This window comes from Ambystoma mexicanum, chromosome 10 (assembly GCF_040938575.1).
Source record: "Ambystoma mexicanum isolate Mex_15411 chromosome 10, UKY_AmexF1_1, whole genome shotgun sequence".
NCBI lineage: Eukaryota > Metazoa > Chordata > Amphibia > Caudata > Ambystomatidae > Ambystoma > Ambystoma mexicanum.
In genome coordinates this window covers 1078403841-1078424600 of record NC_090932.1, presented here as the reverse complement: position 1 = coordinate 1078424600, position 20760 = coordinate 1078403841, and the positions used below count along the sequence as shown (strand labels likewise).

The following is a 20760-nucleotide window of genomic DNA, read 5'->3' as shown; positions in this document are numbered from 1 at the left end:
TGGAATTACCAATAATGATTTCAGACCCAAATAACCGGCAGACTCAAAGAATATGGCAAAGTACTACTTTATTATTAGCATAAAAATAAAGTAGAGCAATTGAGCAATTACTCGCACTCATGCACTCACACACAAGTGTGATTATACAAAGGTTTTATACCTCGAAATGCGTCATCTATGATGTCATCCTACATAGCAAACTAAAACCTATTGAAGGGAGTGATTTGTTAAGGGAACATATGTACCTATAGTATGCATAAGTGTTAACCTCACTGGATGCCCTTTATCTGGTGGGTACGACTTAAACCACCTCTAAATACGTATAATACAGATTATAGGAGAATAATGGCAGTGGGTTGGTCTTTGCAACATTGTATAGCATGTTGCTAAATAGATCCTTTGATTGGTTGGCATGCTTTTCCAACCTTGCACTTTCAACTTGTTTGCAGCACGTAAGCAAAACGAAACTCAGGTGCTGCGAGCAACGTCAGATTACTCCCCACTTTCCCAATTAGTCTATCATCTCTCATTGGTCAGGCCCCAAGCTAAGGCTTCTCCTTTGTAGTTGACCTCAAAGCCTGTTCTCTGTTCTGGGACATTCAAGGGAGTGTGGGCACGCCATTATCTTTGTTTGGGCTTAATGAATAGCCCTTGTTTTTGACTTCTGAATCACTTGTGAGGAGACCAGAAATCTGTCCATCTCGACCTTCTATTTACTGCTATTTGATTCAATTGAGCTTGGTTCCATTAACATTCTTGGCCTCTGGGGACTTGCTCACTCCATCTTCTGCATCTATAATTGTTTAATACTTGGCTCTTGCAGATGTTTTCTTATTTGCTTAATCTAAGAGAAATATGTCTTATGTCATTGACTTATCCTTTTGACTCCCCTTGTGCCTTGAAATTATTCCTTGAAGTGGCATCCTTGATCCTAGGACAATAGACTCCTCTTTATTCCTCACACAAAGCTATTTTTCCAGTGTATCCTGACTCTGCAGTCCTGGTCTGTCTCTGAGGTAGCTTGATTGGTTTTAATACGACTCCGACGTCCAGCTTTCCATCATCGCAGCTCTAGCCTATCCATGTTATGTTTTCCTTTGCAGCAAGCTTATATTTGTCTCATCTACCTTTTATTTAGTAATTTGGTTTCCTTGTTTATGTCATGGTTACCACAACGATTGTATACTTGACTATGTCAGCCACACAGTAGTCTCTTTCAGAACCCCTGAGGCATGTACATTTGTGTAAAGGGCGTAAGAACACATTGGGCCTCATTACAGGTCTGGCGGTAACCGTGCTGGTGCTACCGGCGGGCTTCTGCCAGACCTGTAAATATTTACCAGAGCCTATGTTCCTGGTGCCACTGGGAGATTACAACCCCGGAAGACCAGAAAGTTGGGTGCTGGTTAAATTTAAGTCCCCATTCCCATAGAGTACCATATGACTCTATGGGAGTGGGGACATGGAAGCACCGGCACCGTTTATAACAGTGCCGGTGCTTCCGAAAAACGTTTGCCTACCGTGGCTACTGTGCCCGGCAGGGTCAGACCTGACGGGCACGATGGCTATGGCAGGCAGCCCTGTAATATGCCGGAAACAACAGTGCCGGTAAGCTGGCCCAGCCTTTCACACTTTCATGTTGGGCTTTGGCATGTTGAAACCATTGCCAAGAAAACAAATTGGGAAACACCCTTCTACTTACTCCACTAGCCTGAAAAATATTTGTGAGGGGTTGATGTGAGAAATGTGAATTGCCATGTTTGCAAATTCCTGAAAAATTTGCAAAATTCTTGTGAGCCTTCCACAGAGTTATGGTAAGCCTGGGTATTTTGAAACCCTGATCAATGAAAACACAAAGGGCAATGCCCTTCTAATTACTCCCCTAGGCAATGAACAGCATTTGGGAAGGGTTGTATATCAGAAATTGTAATATGCAAAGAATATTCTCATTTGCCACATGAGAAGACATAACATGGCATATGCTGAAGCATCAAGACAAGCCATGATATGTGTCATGGCCCATAATGTAATCTCATGCCATGTGTGTACTGGAAGTATATGATGATTTTAGCAGTTTTCGTTGGTGCAAACCTAACCCAAAAGGGCAAAATAGCACTGAACAACAGTATAAAGCTCTAATTAAAGTGGATCACATTATGGCATTACACATTGATGACAATGTGGACAATACCTACATAATCTAAACAGCTTTCAAATTATTGCCACAGATCAAACCGATTGAGAGTCAAACACCTATGGTTGTTAGACTTTTGTGACTGGGATTATGGTGTGGTCTGAAATGCTGGTTGTAGAGATAGCAAAAGGACCAGCACTGGGATGCTTCTAGCATAGGTGTGATGAATCAAGTTGCATGAGTGCTGAGACTTGCATAAGGACCACTTGTGTGCATTCAAGTGCTAATGCTGCTGCAAACGTTTTTATTGAACAGTTGGTAAAACCAACCATATTTGCTCATTAGACCGAGGCTACAATTAGCCATAAAGGTTAATTGGCCAAATCTCTGCTGTCAAAATGCTGGTGTGACGATAAGGATTGTGCTGATAATTCCAGCAGTACACATCTTGACACTGTGTTCGTGCATAACACAGCTAGACTTATTTTATTTATTTATTTTATTTATTTATTTCCATGTATAAAGCGTGCAACTGCCCTAGGGCATCGTGGCGCAGTTACAGCATATTCACTTAAGTGCAGGCAAAATCAAGGGTACAACTCTTAAAGGTACACGATGATTACAGCTTAGACAATATTCAAGTTCCTTAGTTACAGTGCAACAGCAGAGTGGATACAAACTATTTGAATAGTATGGTTTTCAGAGCTTTTCTAAAGGCTAAGAGGGATGTTTCTTTTCTGAGATTGGGTGGTGGCGAGTTCCAGGATTTTGGTGCTAGCACTTCAAAGCTGACCCTCCCGGATTTGGCTCTGTTAAAGGCAGGGGTGGTAAATTGGTGAGAGTTTAGGTCTTGCTTAGGTCTGAGTGATTGTATGCGGTGTATTTGTTCAGCTAAGTAAGGGGGTGCAGATTGGGATAGAAATCTGTGTGTGATTGTGAGTGCCTTGAACAGAATGCGTTCTTTGTATTTTCAGTGGCACCATAACCAGCACAACCCCGAGTACTCCTTCAGCACTAAGACCAGTGCAAAGTGGGTCACTACAAAAGAGGTGCCAGGAGGTAAAAGCTGCCAGAGGTCTGACATAGAAAGGTCCACTTACAGGATTGCAAGCCAACAACAAAGACTGTTGAGGGCACTGTCCTTACTGCTGCGCTCACTGCTGGTTTCACCATTGCTGCCATTCAATGCCCCAGTCCACCATGGCGAGCATTTGCCTTCCTTCCCTCCAGCATTAGCAACAGATGGTAAAACCTGCTGCCAGAGGGAATTTAAGGCTCGGGAATAGGCAAACATGATGGAAACTGGCCATATAGTCGGGCCTAATGGAAACTGGAAACTATGTACAAAGTGGGCATAATGTAAACTACTGGTGTGTTAAGTGGGTGAACTACAAATCTACCATGATGTGCCAACTGGGCATAACAGATACCTTTGTGCCAGTAATCATGCCCACTTCGGATATTAATTGTGCCATTGCTGTCTCTATCTGATATTACAACTCACATTTGCCAGTCAATGTGCCAGTAAATATGGCATTGGACCGTAATCGTCCTACCTTCATGTCTTCGTATAGCGCATGTGCCACAATGCATGCCCGGACGTCGCAGTCACGGTGTTGGTAAGCAGGCCATTCCACACACATTCTTTCTCATCAATCGTGCACAAAACAGACATATGGTATGCCAGCAGCTATGCCCATATCAAAACAAGTTTTGTGATTACTGTCACACCATCCGTGACTCCATTAGAATATAATTGTGCCAGAATGGGTGCCAGTAATCAGCACCCAGCAGAATGATGGAGAAGCAGTAATACGGTTCTAATTGGCATAATACTGTACCACTGATAATGTACATATTAGATAGATAGTCCACCAGTAATCCGGCTGCAATAAAGTGCACATGGGTTAGTAGCTATGCCTGCTCAGAAATAGATTGCTCCACTATGCCATGCCATATCAGCATGGCATTGTGCCAGTTTCCATTCCGAGTAACAGAAGGTAAATTGCCAGTAATCCTGTTTTTTTTTCAAATAGAGATTCTACAATTAATCCTACTGCTAGTTTTCCCAGATGATACGGTGAACAGACGTCCTGGTTTTTACGGGACAGTCCTGGGAAATCGTCCTCCATGCCGGAGTCCGGAGAGTTCTTTCATTTAATAAACCCAGTCCCGGGATTGGATGGGTGGGTGGCTACCGTTCAGTTTTTTGCCGGGAACACATTCAGAAATCCGGAAACCGGGCCCGGAGTGACTCTTCCTGCGCGTGAATGCACACGTGAATGATTTTCACACCCCCATTTCCTCCCCCTAGCCCATCCCGGCTGCTCTCCTCCAATGAAAGGATTGTGCCTGTAAACACAACCCCGCAACAGGCCATCGACATAGAAGTAGAACTACAGTTTTATCGGAGTCCTGTTTGTGTTTACTGTAGTCTTACTTCTATGTTTATGGCCTGTCTCGTTTTTTAAATGTTTTTATCTGGTCACCCTACTATATGGTTTACAGAATACAGAAAGCAGCATTTTGACTTTAATGTTTTTGGTGGTTTGTTTAAATGGGCGACTGGGAGATTTGCATATGATGTGAATAAATCATTTGGTTTCTTTTGATTTTAAACACTTTTTATTTCTTTCAAATTTTGGCAGGCAACAAAATGCTTCCTTTAATGTATCTTCTGCTATGGCTGGATAATTTAATTCCAGCGTTAGTTAACCATGTGTGAAATAACCCGACTAGCAGGAATTGATGGGGTGGTTTTTTGTACCCCGAATCTGAGAACTGTGCTTAGTCTCCAGACTTACCGTTTACTTTCCTAATGCCCCTGCACGCCCATGTCAGATTTATAGGCCCATCTAATTTCAGAGGCAGCCCCAATGGGTAATCGAATCTGCCAGGGTCAGAGGCTCCCGTGTCAGAGGTCACCCTACTTTGGGGGTGTTAGAGTTCAGGGTGAAGATCATCACATTCTTAACCCACTCGATCATTGGCCTTTCTCCTGCCAGCGAGAACCTGCTCCAGGCTTCGAGGGCCGGATCCATACCGCTTTTTCAGGATACCCCTCATTAATATTCATAAGATAAATTTGCATACAACAATTCTAAATGTAAAGCACATTTTTCCTCATGAATATTAATGAGGGATATCATGAAAACCAGTCAGGATTGCAGCCCGTGAGGCTCGGAGTTGGACAACCAAATCTTTTGGATATACTGGATGTATCTATTCTGTTCATGCAGGCAAGCCCTGAGGCTGCAACGTGTCCGGGCCTGAGTGAAGTTATCCTGCATCTTTAGTAAGCACATTTCTTTCCAATGAGAGTGTGTAATGCATGGGCTGTCACTGCCTGCCTGTATTGCAAAGCCCATCACCTGGCACTGATGTGAACTTCTAGTTTGGCCTCAGGAATGTCTGCATGCCTTCCCCCAGAGGCTGCTCCCAAGTGGTCTTGTCGTGGGAGGGAAATACTGTACTACAGTAGGAGTTGGACAGTCCTGATATGATTCCAGAGCAAAGTCAACAACAGGTATGAACAACTGATCATCAACAATTCGACAAATCCAGGCTTTTACTATAGCCGTCCCACAAACCCCCTCCCAAAAACAAGGTAATTATTGGTCCAAATCAGAATTGCATCACTGAAATACAACAAAAATACAGGGCATTGCTTTAACATAGGAATATCATGACAGAATATAAGTGCAGCCTACACAGAGAATTACTACAGAAATCCCACAAGAAAACCGACATTCAGAACCAAACCCATACCATTGCCCTAGTAATGGCACGCAAAAAAAGAAGAACCCTGCTGGATCCCCCCCATAGGGTCTACACAAGGCTTCCAGATAAATCAACAGAATGCCTCCCCCCTCATCCCTGCACTCATAACAGAAGTTTGATTAGAAAAAGGTTCCATACAGTTTAATGATCATTTTATATAAAGTGATTTTTTAATCAAATTTTAATCATGTTGCTGTTATATCACAGTAAACAGAAATGCTTCCTCCGCATAATATTTTGGATAAAATACCAAACATCAGATGCACTATTATTGTTATTGTTATTATTATTACTGTATTTGTTGAGTGCTGACCTGGCTTCGAGAAGCAACAGAGCGCTTTACAGAGGTATACAACAGTACAGATGCATAACGAGCACAGCGGTATACAAGAGTACAGATGCATAACGAGCGCTTTACAGCGGTATACAACAGTACAGATGCATAACGAGCGCTTTACAGCGGTATACAACAGTAAAGATGCATAACAAGCGCTTTACAGAGGTATACAACAGTACAGATGCATAACAGAGCACTTTTCAGAGGTAACAACAGAACAGATATACAGCGGGATGGGATACAGAGAGGCACAGAGGAGGGGTACAACCTATGAAACATTTCAAAGTATTTTCAGTAAGCATTGAATGTCACCACAATTATATTCACAAGACCAGGGGTTAATCCATAGACACATAAAAGTATGTGGGACAAATTGAAGAATTATATCTACAAACTCAGACCGTATTCAATGTACACAGAATAGGTGTATGGACTAACTGGCATAATTGTATACCACTGAACCTCACAATGAAAGTGAGAACCCCTCTTAGTCTCAATCACTGTGCATGTCGTGTCTTTCCTGGCTCAGGATGCTCATCAAATTGGTGGCAACTGGAATACGCAAATGATCTCATCTTTAAACAAACCCTAAATCATAATTAGCTGTACACAGTGTATCATATGACGATCGAACGCTTTCTCGCTCTCTCTTTATCTCTCTCTCTCTCTCTTTCTCATTCTCTCTGTCTTATTCTCACTATAGGTCCATGTCTTTTTCAATATGGGTAAGAGTAGCATTTTTATGTGTGCATTTGCCAGAGCTATACCAGCCATTGCTGACAGCTGTGTAACCAGAGAACACGCATTGACAAGGCCAACAGTTTGGGCTTTTGTGGAGTCATAGGATAGCCGTGCAATAATGGTACTACCTGGCCATTGGATGGTAGCAGCTATGAAATATGTTAAATGGTGTAATTACCTGGGCATATGATGGTAGGGCTGAAAAGTACCTATCTAACGCCTATAAAATACCAAAATACCAGAAACTGTTGGCTTTGCCAATGCTTGTTCGTAACATGAATTCAATACAAGGAACAGGTTTGAGGACACATTTATTGCTTAGAAATCATGTGACTGGAGGCAAACTTGTTTGCCTGCCTCTCGCTGATCCAGTCTTAGATGTCCAGTGCATACTTGAAGTTCAACCCCTCCAAGACCGAATTCCTACTCCCCACCAACAACGCTGAACACCCAGACATGAAGACCTGGCTATCAACCATGAACCCTGAATGCTTCACACCCGAGCTCACCTCCTGCGCCAAGTCCCTCAGGTTCCACATCAACAAACACCTCTCTTTCAAGACACACATAGCAGAGAAAACTCAGACAGCTTGGTATCAGCTCTCCCTCCTGTGGACAGTCAAGCCCTTCCTACCTCCTGACAGCATTAGATCCACCGTTCGAGCACTGGTCGTATCCCACCTAGATGGGGGTAATGCCCTCCTTGAAGGCCTCCCGTCGTTCTCTCTTGTGTCCCTGAGAAGTGTCCTATGCGCTGCTGCACGCCTCATCAAGGGTCAATGCAGATACCACCACATCACCCCGACCCCCATCGACCTTCACTGGCTCCCACTACATGCACTAATCACCTTCAGGTCTTGCTGCACCATATATAAGGCAGTCACCCTCAAGTCACCCGGAAACCTCGCGGAGAAACTCAGAATCTTTTGCGGACAGCGCACCACCAGAAGCCAGGAAACATGCAGACTTGAAATCCGCTGCTGCAAAAAGGAAAGGACCAGAAAACAAGCCCCAAGATTATGGAACCTCCGCCCGTCAGCATCAGACTCGCCCCCACACGCCTACAATTCAGAAAAGAACTCAAGACCCACCTCTTTAAGGCGTCTCTCCTCCTCAACACGTAGGCCATCACATCCGTGCCACCTGACTCAGTTGACGCTATCTACCCCTCTCCTCCCTGCCACCCTGTACAGCTGTACTCCTCTGTGCCCCACTGTATCCTACCCTGCCATATATCTGTTCTGTTGTTACCTCAGAAAAGCACTCGGTTAGGCATCTGTACTGTTGTATACATCTATAAAGCCCTCTGTTGCTTCTCGAAGCTAGGTCTGCGCTCATTAACCTACTGATTAATGGTTTATCCAGCCCATAAGAGTCCCAGACCACCAAAAATAGTGGTGTGCCCAACCTAGAGGATTTCTGGTGATAAAGGACTGCAGCACAGGTTTTACTCACACAGTGCAAAGTGGTGATGATGACCGAGCTGGAGATGAAGCTGAGGCCGTCATTCATGCTGACCTGGAGAGCGGCTTCCCTGCAACACAAGAACACAGCAAAGATCTCAGAGCGCATTTTGGGTCCACTACATGGCACACTGTGTCTCCTCTATGAGTGGTCCATTCCTTGGCAGAAAACAGTAAATAATTAACACTGCAATTGGGCTCTTATGTGTGATGAACGATTGGAACACAGCGGTACAGTACACAGCACTGTCGGGCACGCCAATCTTCATTTGCAACCACATTTGGGCACACATGTGCTCACTTCAAGACACTATAGTGGAGCCTCTGCTAAAAGTGCACTGCCACCTGGCACATATGGTTGCAGTCCATGGCACCACCAGTGAGCACGCAGGATGTGTGAGGAAGATCGGGTATGTTTAGGCTCACGCTACAGTACCATCAGTGAAACCTCCTCTATGGATAAACATCCACATCAAAATGTGTGTGGGCATTCCATATTCCCACTGGGAGGTCTATTTTATGTGGAGTGGGCAATGATTCGTTTGACTGCATTACAAAACCACCAGTGAACCCCTAATGTATGTGATCATCTCTTGCCACAAACAGACAATCCTCTAGCATTGCCTTCCCCTCTGTGTGGAGGATAGCATTTGTACAACATCATGGGGCCACCATTCAGCCAACACTGCCACCCCTAGTAGTGCCCTCCCCTCTATATGTGTGCTGGCCACTTGCACATATGGATTACACCACAACACCATCAGTGTTCCTTCTCTATGGTATCTTTGATCGCGGCACTGCCAAGCCACTCCGTCCATTAATGGATGAGCTTCTGGCATTTATGTGCAGGGCATAATGCACCATGCAACTCCCCTACATCTGGCTAGCTTCTGGTGTTTATGGACCCATTCATGGTGCTGTCAAGTGGACCCACTGTATGTGACATCAATGGGGTTATGGGTTTTTAGCGAAAATAACTAGCGAAAAAGAACAAACTCTCCCTGATCACGAAAATGATCTTCATGGTCAATAACGAAATTCACAAAAACTTTTAGGAGCTAGGAGTAAGAGTCAATGGCAGTGGGCGGGACGTGGTGGTGTAAATGGGGCATACGATAAGGAAACCCATGTCAACAAGAGATTGGAGTCGGTTAAAAGAGGTATACAGTGTTTATGTTGAATCCTTTATATTGAATGCCCATATATTGAATATTTTATATTGAAAATCTTTATGGTGAAAAAAGGCACCTCAGGAAAATACAATTTGGCATTATATGAATTTGGTAGATTGTCATGTCCCCGTCCCAAACAGATGCTGCATTTGGTACACCACTTATGGCACCCTTAGTTGGTGGATGTCACCCTCCTTGTAATCAATTTCACTCTCCTAAAAAGCCAAACATTATCTTAGATTAGGGGGCACTCAATGCACCACCAGTGGGATGTCTTGGTTGCAAGTTATAGGGTCGAAAACAAAAGGATCGAATGCCTTTTGATCGATAGTCAAAGGACCGAAAAAAAGGGTCGACATTTTTTGGGGGTTGAGGGGTTCCCCCCTCCAACTCCCCGTTTTCTTTATTAAAAACATTTTTTTTTACCAACCCAAACTAAAAAAAAATATATAAATAAATTAAAAAAAATTCGACCCTTTTTTTTTCCATCCTTTGACTGTCGATCAAAAGGTCATTCAATCCTTTATTTTCGATCCTTTGACTGGACACTGGATGTCTTTAGGTGCAGTAATCACTCGATGGTTGGAATCGCAGGAGGTGGAGGCACCCAGGGCGGTGAGGAGGCATCAGAGCAGAACATGTGTATCACAAAAGAAACATGACAACTGAGAGGTGGCGGGATGGAAGAATGTGCACCCATGGCCCATTTCAGTCCCTTATCTAAGGTCTTTGCCTTTGAAACATGGCTCGCGCCGTGCAATGAGGCAACACACATTGTCAATGACTCCCAAATGTGACTGACATTCACCAGCTTTCACCTGCCCCCAACCTGCCAGAGGAACCTGTCAGGGCCCTTAAGGCAAAACTGCCTCGCGATAGAGGCACGCATGCTGCCCAGAGTGACCCCTTACTTAACAAGTGTGGAGCATCTTGTTTTGGGCTAGAACTGGGAGTTCCATTCCCAATGCTCACTTCTGCCAGTATCCCCTTGGGGCCCCTCCCAGGGAGCCACAGTGTGTCGTGACATCTGCAGAGGCTAGCTATGGACCCCAGGGGTTCCGGATCCCCTCAGTACTTGTGGATAGGGTTTGGTGGTGGGGCACAGGTGGACCTTGGGATTCCAGGATCTGCTACAGCGTTTGCGTTGCTTTGTTGAGAGCTTCTCATACTTACATGCCCACGTCGTTGAGCAGCGGTGCTGGGCAGAGCAGGTAAGTGTCCTCCACCAGCAAGGGTTTCGCTGCTGAGAGAAAGAGATGCAGCAAGAGTTACATGACATGTCAGAGGGGAAGGATTGCTCAGGGGCAACGTGTTTGTCTTGGAAACAAGACAATGCAGTGCAACACAGGTTCGAATCTCGATCCTGCGCTTAGAAACCCCTCGCTGGTATTAAGGACGTTGTACATGAAGAGTAAAATAAAAATGTAAAAATAACACCATGGGTGCTACCTAGCCATGCATCAATGCCACACGAGTACTTATCATACTAACAGGGGTGACTCAAAGCAAATCTTACTCGCTCCAGTGACCACAGTCTGCCCCTTGTTCCATTAGGCTGTTAGCTTGAAAAAGGCAAAACACCTGCACCTTTTTCTTCTACCAAATAGTTTCATTCCATGTTGCCTCTTTCCAGCAATGCCGTGCAGAGGACTCTGAGCCCAGTGCATGCCAGGAAGCATCATGAGATCTCCCAGAGATGACAGGTTTGTTAGGCTAAATCATTTGTATGCTGCCTTCTTTCAAGGCCACATGGCTCTCATCATCAGGCAGTCCTTAGGCTCTGATGACGTTAGTGGACCATGTGAGACTTTAGTGGACTCTGCCTGTATTGCTTATAATGTGACTCCAATGGACACTGATTCCATTCTATAGCGTGTGGCTTCACTGGAGTCTTCCAGTGAGATGGTAATTGCAAGTGACCTATTATAGCGCGACTTCGGCCATTTTGGTGGCGTCTTCTGTTGTACATATGATGATTAAAATGGTGATTGTGATTCTCAGCACAGAGTGTGACTTTAGTAGATTCTGCTTCTGTTGCACTCCAACATGGCGAATGCACATTACCTGCAAATGGGCTCCACTCTCTTAGATGACTTTTTGATTAACATGCCTAATCACCTCGTAGGGAGCTCCCTCAATTCATCTTTCACGCCCCCACTCATAGCTCCTCTGCTCTGTCTCCTGTTCCCGCTCCCACTAACTAACCACTTTTCCCCTTCCCCTTCTCCGTCCCCCCATCCACCTCACCTCTGCCTCCTCTTCAAGCATAACTCCTGAAAGGTCCTTCCTTCTTGCCCTCTCGCCTCCTCTTGTTTATGCTATTCAACTCTCCTTTATCGAATTCAGTGATGCTCTGGCTACCTCCTTTGACTACCACTACCCTACTCGCTCTTTCGCCCCTTCTGCCCTCACCCCCAAAAATGAATCGCCCCAGCCATCCAACAGATAAGGACAGTACTGAACCTCAACCTAGGCCTCTGCCGTAAAGCACGCGACACCGATACACTTTGTACAACCTGCAACGCCTCTGACTCCACCAAATTCACTTACTAACCTTCTGCCTGTTTCATGGAATTATTTCCGCTGAAAACGCAGATTTGCGTGCCTTTCTGCCCGAAAATCCCCATACTTTAAACAGGGATTTTCAGGCAGAAAGGCGCGCAAATCTGCGTTTTCAGCACAAATAATTCCATGAATCACGCACCTTATATTTTCGATCTACTCTCACCCCTGTAAACTATCCATGACCCTCCAGACCATGTGCCGCCCCCTGACCGCCCCGAGGATTGCTCCTTCGCGACCTCCCTCTCTGCTGATGAAGATTATGCATCTTACTTGTCCACCAAGGATCTTACCCACAACCCAGTAAACACTGCATAATGTAGAGGCAGCCTCACTCCAGTACTGCCTCTGCCAGGGGTGTTGCAAGGTCTGGAAAAGATCCGGGGCTATACTAATGCCAGAACTGTCAGGACTGGGGGCTAGCTAGCCTTTTGCTTGTAGCCCCTGAGTTTCTATCCGGGGCTACAACCAAAAGACCCGGGTATATAGCCCCTTCAGCCCTTCCCCTTGCCCCCCACCCCAGCAAAGCCTCTGGCCTCTGCCATGTTATACTTTATCGTATAAAAGTTATTTCGGTTCCAATTGACATCCCGAATGTCTAAATAAATATATGCAAGTAAATACATTTCATGACAATAAGGGTGATGGTATACACTGCACAACGTTTGAGGTTAGTGGACTCTGCCTATATTGTACATAGCGTGACTTCAACAGATTCTGTATTCATTTGTTTAGACACGGACTTCAATACATTCTGCCTCCATTGTGGGTTGCGGATGTCCATACCTCACAACCTATTGGAGACTGATGTTTTGGCATTGGCTAGCCCACTGATGTCTATGGAGGGGCATTGGGGTGTGCTGACCTGAGCCTAGAGCGGGTGATGTTGGTGAGATGAGAGATATGCATGCATGTGTTTGCTTGCCTGTACAGGCATTTGGCTGCCATGCGCTGTGTGTGTGTGTGTGTGTGTGTGTGTTGGCCTATGCACATCGGAGTGCATCAGAGCTCTTAGTATCTCTGCGGGGCTAGTGTGTGTGTGTGTGTGTGTGTGTGCCTACTGTACAGTAAAGTCCAAGCAGACGCTCAGCCACTGTATGAATAACTCATTTCCTGGAGAACGTCAGTACCCCCTTCCTCACTTTTGGACACCTCCAATTCTGTTTGCAATTTAAGGAAAGCAAACAGAGCAGTTGAGTTTTTCCTGGAAGAGCGCAGCTTGCTTCTTGTAAAAACCCTGACCCGTCAGGCAGCCCACAGAGCCCCCGCTGAGATCCGCGAGTCCTCTTTCTGCTGCTTTGCTTGAGCCTCTTTTCATCTTGCCACGCGCATGACACATCTTCTGCGCGGACAGACAAAAGAAACAGGCGTGGTCTAATCGCACCCATTAAGGTGGAGATTTGGTTTATATATCTTGGAGAACTTGGAATCTTGTTGGGGAGTGTTCGCCTCGTGCTACTTAAGCTACAATCCTTGGCCAGTATGTAGTACACAAACCTTAACGTTTCAGATTTTGGCTCACAAGTGCCAGTTTTGCAACAGCTAGTGGAGCAAGAACGGTGCGGATAGTTGATGGCACAAGTGTATGAATATGCACCGCCTTAGTGATGTGTGATTATGTCAACCTTGGATGTTTCTGACATTGTGAATGGCTGAAAGGAGAACATCCTGTGTGTGCCTTAGTTGCAATGTGTTGTCTCGGCTGTCAGTGTAATCCTTCGGGCCTGATTCACAGAAGTGTTTCATAATGGCGCAACCCCATAGGCAAACGCTCTGTGATTCAGTCCCTAAGAAAAACAGACTGCTGAGTGTTGTCAGAACAGTGTCTGTGTTGCTCTACTTTTTTTGTTGAACATGTTTAACGATTAGGAACTTAATTGCAGTCCTTGAAGTTTTCATAGGCGTTTGCGGCTGTACTTGACATATGCCAGTACTTCCATTTTATGGTAAATGTGTGCCAGTCTGGGCAGCTTAAAAATCTCTCTCTTTTGGACACTTTGTAAAAACCTTTCCATCCAAGAGCGCTGCAGAGTGACTTCCAGGGGAGTTGCTGGGTCTGGAAAAGACCCGTGGCTACGGTGATTACTGGACTGTTGGGACTGGGGGGCTAGCTAGCCTTTTGGCTGTAGCTCCTGAGATTCTATCCAGGGCTACAACCAAAAGACCATAGCCATAGGGAAAGGAGGTGGAAACAATTAACAATTCAATAGTGCAAAAAATACATGTGTGTGTGGGGATGTGCACTTATATATATATTTAGGTAATTGTTGCGAGCTATCCACTTGCACTTTAGTCTAATTGCTGCTACATGCACAAGCACTTTACAATTTGGACTTGAATTTTAATTGAATATATCCTGATGCTCGTGACAGTCTTCGTGGATTCTTATTTCTACACATTGTGAATGTAATGGTATTACTATAAGTGTTGGCTCCATGTTTAACTGTCACTAATACTCCGCAGATTTGGCTCCGGTATAGCAGTGAATATTGTATTACAAGTATCATCATGCAGAATTGTGTAAACAGTTTTCCACTCGATATTGCTAAGGAAAGAGAAAAGGGACCATATTGCATTTTTATACTGTCTAGCCAACTGAACCACTGTGTGATCATGCACTAGTGCGAAATGCGTCTCATTGGACCTTTGTCCCTTTGAACAGGCTTGTGTGATGTCCTTTTTCAAATAAAACAACCTGTGACAATTATTCTCTGATTTTTATGCAGTAGTGGCCCCGTAGTTATGGTTACGTTGCTCAACACTTATAAAGAGCACTTTTTGGGCAGCTTATAACTTTGGCGCCATTTGACAAATCCTTCCCAAAATTTGCAAAAAAGTATATAGCCACCTCGGAATGATTTTGCGACGTTTGGTTGCGGTCTCGTACGGGGGCAAAGTTATAGGGGGTCCCAAAATCTTTGAAATCCTCATAGAAACAATGGAAAAATATGTTGCTCGCTCCTAAAGCCCAAACAACTGGAGGGATTTGCACCAAACTTGCACTAGGAATGGCAGCTTGGTCCCAAAAGTTTGCCCTTGCAAATTTGGTGTAGATTCGTCCAGTAGTTTTTTTGAAATGGTCAAAAATTTCCCAAAATAATGTGTGATATCTGGGTACGGTCCATGGACTAATTTCCTGATTTGGAGTCCTGTGACACCTCTAGACCAATCAGAGAGCAGCATGGCATTTGTGGACCTCATACACACCCACTGATTGGTCAATTAAAAACATGAGGTGCGTCAAAACTTTTGAAACGGACGCCATGTTGGATTCTCAAACTGCGCCCATAATCCGCAGACATCGCAGTGAAAACATATCTAAAAACACAATATTCCACTTGTCAAACTAATGAAACAAATCTCTAGGGAAGTGACGGGTGATGAGGATGGGATGGGTATATGACCATAAACAGCCAAAATTTGGTGTTTTTCTTCTACGAAGTCTGCGACGATCCCAGATGTTCGGGGACATCCATACATATTTCTGCATTACAGGATCTGTGAAAAATATTTTTTGGACGCCACTCAATGAAACTGCATGACATTTTGAAATATAATATTAGACCTGACCGTAAATGGTTCTGCAAAGTTTGGTGTTATTTCGCCAAGAGGGGGCAAAAGTAGAGGGGGGGCTCAAAATATTTGAAAGGCCTGTACATTTGGTGCCGCTTGGCGAATCTGCACAAAAGGTTTTCAGAAGGATTATAGACTTAACCTTGAATGTTTGTGCAAAGTTTGAATGGACTTTGTCATGTGGGGGCTAAGTTATATGGCTATTTACTGTACGTACATTTTGACACTTTTCAGAAATATAACATGGACGGATTCGCAGCAATGTGTCCAATTTTTTGTTGTTGAAAAGTGTCATAATGTAGGTACAAAAAATAGTGATATACCTCTGTTGACTGAGGTATAGACTGTGGCCATGGGCAGTGGTTTGGCCATGACCTGGACGATCTGGCTACTGGCCATGACCACGAAGGACGGCAATAGGGTTAAAGTCAGCATGGCTACCTGGGACCAGCTAAGTGGTAAAGTTTTGGGAAATTGGGATAGGTTTGAATAAGAAAACAAATTCTGCTCGTGGCTACGGCCCGAAGTGTTTGACAGGATTGCAGCACACATTTGCGAGGAGCATCAGCAATGACCTCAAAGCATGCTTTTGCAAATCTGTCGGGTGCTTTATTTTTTCTAAAGTGTCAAAAGTAAGTACAAAACATTATGATATAACTTTGCTGCCTCTTAGCTTGTTAAATGTGGATGTTAGATATTTGAAATGTCTCCACATCCTTTCCCACTTTTAATGTCCTTAGCAGTATTCATGTGTGGGTGTTCATTTCTCTTTACCTTGTCCTTTGTGGGGGGCCTTCACCCGATCCTAGTCCCTCGCTCTTACAAGCTGCTGGTACCCGTTTCCTATTCTCCCTTCACTGAACTGCAAAACACCACAAAGTCTATGACTGATGCTTTTCAACCTACCCCAGAACCCTATCCACAAGCCACAACATCCACATCCACCAATAAGCAGCTCAGACACAACTCTACCTGAACATATGATTCATTAGAGACATCCACCAACTCAAGGCCGGCTTCATCCCAATCAAGACCTCGATGTTCAGCACTCACATCAAACTGGGTCCCACCAAGACATAATTCCTCCCCTCACAAACAGCACTGCACACCCCTACATCCCGATCTGGGTCTCTTCCAAAAACATCAAGATCTTCACTACCTAGCTGCAACCCTGTGCCAAGTCCCAGGAGCTAGCCGCTTCTCCTTCCTGTTAGACACCGTCTTCAGACCTACCATACAGACTCTGGTCCTATCACACCTGGATAGAGGAAACACCCAGCTCACTATCCTAACCACCACCACTGTGGCATACATAAGAGGTGCCCTAGATGTCGCATCACAGGCATCCACAAATAAAACCACATAACTCACGTACTTCACCTGCTGCACTGCATAGGCATAAATCATCTTTAAAGCCATATGTATCATATACAAAGCCCTCCTACTGCATGCTCCCTCCTACCTGGCTAACAGAATCACAAGATCTGGCTGTTTGCACATCACCAGAAGCCAGGATCTGGTTATACTAGAGCCTTAGAACTACAAAAAAGAAAGCCAGTGGCACTCATGCTCAGCCTACCCCTCCAGACTGTTGAACCTCATATCTGTCAACATCAGACTTGCCCCTACCCTCTTGCCCCTACCCTCTTGCAGTTCAGAAAAGAATTCAAGATCCTTCTCTTCAGGAAACAACCTCTGCACACATTGTAAGATAACCGCAGGGGGCCTCCACTCCTGTATACCACCGCCCACCCACATTCAACATTGTTACATTTCCCCCCTAACTCTAAATGTACACTATTTTATTCCCTGCCAGCTTAAATAGTATGCCGCTAATTTTTAATTTTTATTTTTATTTTGGTTGGTTCAAAATATTAAACCTTTCAAAACAGAAACAGGTATAAAAGAGAATCATTTTGATTTTCCACAATTTGATTAACATACGTTAAAATTCTTCTTTACGGATTCACATTAGATCATCATTACTAGGTAGAGCATGTGAATTACATAAAATTCACTACATGAAAGTTTGAAAAAGATAAAACATACATGGGAAGAAACAATCAGAAAAATACATGATCTATTAATCAGTTTTAAATAGTACCTTCAGGAATTGTACAATTGCTATGCGAACCGACAATTTAGTGTTGGTAAATATTCATTGCCACGCTTGCATATGGTCCATGGGAAGTAATAAAAATGTCACCCTTGCAAAGTGTTTTTTTCTCAAATCTACCAAATCTGAACATTCAATTAAACAGTGTTGAAGTGTTTCTTTCTGGGTAGGTAGTTTGAACCATCTACAGAAATTCTGATTTTGTGAAATCAACTTCCTTTTTGCTAGAACATCTCGTGTGTGCCAGAGATTGAATCTACGGCCACTTATAAAGGTAATCAGCTATACTTCCCAATAGTATGTCGCTAATAAATGCTAAGGTGTTGGGACACTGCCCTCCCTGCCCCCCATCACCATCTAATGTATGTCTGTAACCCCTAAAGATGTGCAGGGATCCGTTGCTTCGTGAAGCTAGGATTGCACTAAACATGTACCCAAAATAAAGTTCATTCAAAATAGATGTCTCGCAATATATATATATAGGATGGAGCCTACCTCCCGAGCTCAACAAAAGCATATGCTTTACAACCTAAAACCTTCTATACAGCTCAACCTTTTCCTAGACTTCAACAGAGCGATGACACTTCTGGTGCCTGGCCGATGCCATATAGACGATAAACCTTGAGGGAGCTCTGCAATAAATCCAGCTTTCATACTTACAGAAAACAACTAAAAACTCATCTGCTTCTCCAACACCCTACACCTAGAGCCAGAAAGTGCCCACATGCCAGGATTTGGGCTGATCCATTGGAGTTCTACCACTCTGTGAATAAACAGTATGCATATTGATGACCTTGTTTGCACCTCTCTGACAGGGGTGGACTGGCCTATAGGGAACTCTGCTTCTCCAACATCCCTACACCTGGAGCCAGGAAGTGCCCACATGCCAGGATTTGGCCTGACCCATTAGAGTTCTACTGCTCTGTGAATAGACATTATGCCTCTTGATGACCCTGTTTGCATCACTCTGCCAGGGGTGGACTGGCCTATAGGGAACTCTGCTTCTCCAACACCCCTACACCTGGAGCCAGGAAGTGCCCACATGCCAGGATTTGGCCTGACCCATTGGAGTTCTAGTGCTCTGTGAATAGACATTATGCCTCTTGATGACCCTGTTTGCACCACTCTGCCAGGGGTGGACTGGCCTATAGGGAACTCTGCTTCTCCAACACCCCTACACCTGGAGCCAGGAAGTGCCCACATGCCAGGATTTGGGCTGATCCATTGGAGTTCTACTGCTCTGTGAATAGACATTATGCCTCTTAATGACTCTGTTTGCACCACTCTGCCAGGGGTGGACTGGCCTATAGGGAACTCTGCTTCTCCAACAACCCTACACCTGGAGCCAGGAAGTGCCCACATGCCAGGATTTGGCCTGACCCATTGGAGTTCTACTGCTCTGTGAATAGACATTATGCCTCTTGATGACCCTGTTTGCACCACTCTGCCAGGGGTGGACTGGCCTATAGGGAACTCTGCTTCTCCAACAACCCTACACCTGGAGCCAGGAAGTGCCCACATGCCAGGATTTGGCCTGACCCATTGGAGTTCTACTGCTCTGTGAATAGACATTATGCCTCTTGATGACCCTGTTTGCACCACTCTGCCAGGGGTGGACTGGCCTATAGGGAACTCTGCTTCTCCAACACCCCTACACCTGGAGCCAGGAAGTGCCCACATGCCAGGATTTGGGCTGATCCATTGGAGTTCTACTGCTCTGTGAATAGACATTATGCCTCTTGATGACCCTGTTTGCACCACTCTGCCAGGGGTGGACTGGCCTATAGGGAACTCTGCTTCTCCAACACCCCTACACCTGGAGCCAGGAAGTGCCCACATGCCAGGATTTGGGCTGATCCATTGGAGTTCTACCGCTCTGTGAATAGACATTATGCCTCTTGATGACTCTGTTTGCACCAGTCTGTTCATTTGATCGTGGAGGTGTGCAACATTTCGCCTCAGCGGGCCCATCCTCATGACTCTGCAGTCAGGCGTTTGCTCAGGTACGCACATGATCATCCCAATTCAATTATCTGTTTCCTTTTCCTAAGGGGCACCTGATCCTAACTAGCTAACTGCACTCCTACACTGACATTTACTGTTTTAGAGTAGAGAGTCTCCCCCATGTTCCCTCAGTCACCTGTTTTTCTGTTCAATTTTTCATCCCCGGATCACAGCTTTAAATGCAGCCCATTGACATGAACATGGGGGAGGGGTACTTTGTTATAGGAGCATGCATCACTATTCCAATTCTGACCGTTCACAGACGATCATTCTAAAGTTGTTTCCAAATTCCACAGTAACTCGCAACAAACTGCAGCCACTTCCGTGGGTGTTGATCGGGCAATGCTATTCCCGGTTATTCCATATATGTCTCTTCCTTTCTGAAAGTCTCAGTGTAGACAAGGATCTATACAGTCAGGGGTGGACTGGGAACCAAAAGAGGGCCTGGAAATATTTTTCAAAATGGCCCCATATTACACATGTTCAGCAAGCCCAACCCTTTTCCTATAGGGACATTTGAAAATACCACACAAAAGAGGCTCAGGGTGCAGAGGCCTACCAGGGAAATCTCCAGAGTTCCCTATAGGCCAGTCCACCAAGGTATACAGTTAAGCTTGAACCCTACCCTTTATTTTGGTGATACATGATTTGTGACTGTTAATCTATGCTATTGGCACGCACCTTGGCTAGCTATATATTTAAAATACATTTTTTAGACAGTATTCTGTACTAGTTGGCATACTGGCCGATGTTCCAAATCTTTTGAAGTCTGAAGTCGAAAATGAATCTAAAGAAGACCCATATTGATTTTTTATTTTATTTTCTGTCTTTCCAGACACAGCTCGGGGACCAAAGTGGTCCAAGGAAATGCTCTGGCA

General features: G+C 44.7%; 1 protein-coding gene across 1 annotated transcript in view; it reads right to left on the bottom strand.

The window, feature by feature from the left end:
• Positions 1-20760, bottom strand: part of ANTXR1 (ANTXR cell adhesion molecule 1) — a 655342-nt gene that overhangs the window by 340764 nt on the left and 293818 nt on the right. Inside the window, exons 11-12 of the mRNA XM_069618887.1 lie at positions 10801-10870; positions 8448-8526 (exon numbers count right to left, since the gene is read on the bottom strand). Coding sequence (XP_069474988.1) covers positions 8448-8526; positions 10801-10870 — 149 coding nt within the window. The remainder of the gene's footprint in view (positions 1-8447; positions 8527-10800; positions 10871-20760) is intronic.